The 2,704-nt window shown below is 39.6% G+C and overlaps 1 protein-coding gene across 1 annotated transcript; it reads right to left on the bottom strand.

Moving 5' to 3' along the window:
- Window positions 1-8: 8 nt before the first annotated feature.
- LOC106321591 (protein MEI2-like 2) lies at window positions 9-2,596 on the bottom strand (the record flags this gene model as incomplete). The annotated part of the gene is made up of 8 exons (XM_013759837.1): window positions 2,360-2,596; window positions 1,877-1,927; window positions 1,677-1,793; window positions 1,165-1,580; window positions 926-1,084; window positions 728-844; window positions 454-605; window positions 9-375 (listed from the first exon to the last, which is right to left on the bottom strand). Coding segments are annotated over exons 1-8 (1,398 nt in total), but the record flags the coding sequence as incomplete, so codon positions are not given.
- Window positions 2,597-2,704: the final 108 nt, after the last annotated feature.

Genomic DNA, 2,704 nt, shown 5'->3' on the forward strand with positions numbered 1-2,704 from the left:
CTCATGGAGTTCGAAATTCCCCCTCCTATATGCTCTGGCAACGAATGAGGTTGCCCATAGGAGACGTTGTGCATCAAAGCGTTATTCAGAATAGTTTGGTTTGGATGATTCAATAGCCCTTGGTCGTTACTGACTGGCGAAAATCCATGAAAGCTGGAGGTCTGACCAGGGAGAACTGAAGCTAATCCAGGCATGTTATCTCGGTTAAACGGCCTGATGATTCCTAGACCGGGTGGCCTCGGAAAGGCATGCGTGGGAGAGCCCTTCAAGGGGCTGCCAATGGGCCAGTTACCTGGTGGAGAATTGGCAACCTGTGAAGCTAGGAAACTTGAAACTTCGTGTCTGTCCATATCTTGACTTGTTGACGGGACCGAGCTGCATCCAAATAGTTCCAGTTCACTGTTTATGATAACTCAATTCTTTGAAAATATACAAAGTGCAAAGGGAACTCACACTCGACGGGATCCTCCAGGACGGCTAAGTTCGAGCTTTATACATTTCCCACCTATCTCACTTCTGTTCAGTGCTTTTAGAGCTGCCTCTGCATCTCTAACATCATAGTACTCAATAAACCTGTGGAATCTCCTGTTTGGGGTTTCTCTAATCTGCATTTAGAAGCCAAGAATTAATGATTAGATAGTTTGATACAACAAATACAACCAAAGTGAAAAACATCTTAGACAATTGCATAGCATATAGCACATATGAAGGCACAAGTTAAGCTAACCTCTCTTATTTCACCATAGGCACCGAACAGCTTAAGGAGCTCATCATTTGATACAGTTGAGTCCACATTAAAAATCACAAGAGTCCCTTGATTCATATCCTTCTCTGACGGATTTTCCTATCACGTGGAAGTGAAAATAATGATTACAAAAGTGCTAAAGAAAGCTAAAACTTAGAATATATCTCTCAGAGCTCATACTTTAGGAATGGAGTAGTGAATGTCCAGTGTCCTTTTTCTTAAGAGAGTGTTCTGCAGTGCACGCATTGCGGCATGAGCAGCTCGGATATCATAGTAGGATATCATTACAAAACCTCTGCTTTTGCATGCTGTGTACAAACTCCTGATCTCCCCAAACGGCTGGTGGTGACAAAATATAAGGCTGAGGAGGACAATGTGAAGAAAAATTACTGAAACAGAGAGTGTTCTGCGTTCATTACCTCAAAGAGAGCGGTTAACTCTGAATCATCGATACTGCTGTTGATATTCCTCACAAACAATGTCCTTGAAGGATGTTCACCGTTTGGATGCTCCACTGAAACTCTGAAAGATGTATTGGAGCGTTTACGAGTAACAAATGAACTTGCAGCATCGCGTTGGGATTCAGCATCCAGCTCCATACCCCCTCCAGTGCAAAATACATCAAGATCTTCAAGTTCATCAGGCAGGCCGCTGAAATTAAGCTCATCAATGAGGCCAGGAAGAAGCTCGTTTTCATCCTCAGGAAGCAAGATTTCTAAAGAATGAGGTTCGGCATCTTCCAAAGAATCCTTCTCTGAGTTTCCCATGACGAGTTTGTTCAGATTGGGTGAGTTATCATCAAGTGAGAGCCAGCTATCTGAATCGGTCATATTCACTGCATAGTTAGTCAAAACAAGAGAAGTATATTAGCAACTGTGTTCAAGTTAAGTCAAGAGTTAAAACGGATCACGAAAAAGAAGCTAGAACATACGCTTTTCATGAAAAAGTGTAGGCAATGAACTAGAGAATATGCTTAGATCAGTTGCAGAACGATATTCACTGCCTCCATTAAAAGCTTCAGCTGATCTTCTCAGCAAAGATGGCATGTCTAGATTTGACATAGGCAAATGATTAGAGATTGTAAGAGAAAGCAAAAAAAAAACTAAAAAGGTTGGAAGTATATTTTCTAACCAGCAGATAGTGATTCCTTGGATTCTAACTCCATCTTTTTGGCGTCACCAACTTCAAACAAAAAAACAAGAAATAAACTGTATATTGATGTCTAAGTTCTCATCATAAAGCAGAAAGCTACTTGCTGAGACCATTAGCTCTCAATTACACAGACATAAACACATTCAAACAGACAAGATCGAATGATACAAACAGGAAGACAATCGAAGGAAACGACGAAACACTAGGTCAACTAAAACTTAAAGGTTTCAACTTTGGAAAACTTATGCTGCTTGTGGCAACAAAACATGATCAGAGACAGACATCATCTTTGTAATAAACTCAAACTCAAAGCTAAAAACTTTGCAATATTTCCAGGAAAAGAAAAAAACAGAACAATCACAATCACAATCACAATCAAGTACATGAACCATAAAGCAATCAAGCAAGACAAACTTCATATGAATAATAACAGAAACCAACCACCGATTGTCAACTTAGTACCTGCGATGGAGGAAACCATGAACAGAAAAAGAAAAAGAAAGCTTTTGATCAAACTAAAGAGGAAGAGAATCGAAGGAGAGAGAGGTATGTTTCTGTTTCGTAGAAGAAGAGTAATTTCTTGCTTACACTCTTCCTCCTCCGTTGCCGGGAAATTACACAAACCAGAGCGTCAGAGAAGAATGAAGGAAAATACCCGAATTTTTTAATTTTTGTTTACTCAGGGTGAGAACAGAGAGACAAACAAAAGGGGGTGTTTGTGGAGTAATAACAATTAAGAGTAGTACTAACTAATAATTACTTATTTAACTAAAGAGTCTACACTTTTGAATATCGTTTTTTTTTTTT

This window comes from Brassica oleracea, unplaced genomic scaffold (assembly GCF_000695525.1).
Source record: "Brassica oleracea var. oleracea cultivar TO1000 unplaced genomic scaffold, BOL UnpScaffold02098, whole genome shotgun sequence".
NCBI lineage: Eukaryota > Viridiplantae > Streptophyta > Magnoliopsida > Brassicales > Brassicaceae > Brassica > Brassica oleracea.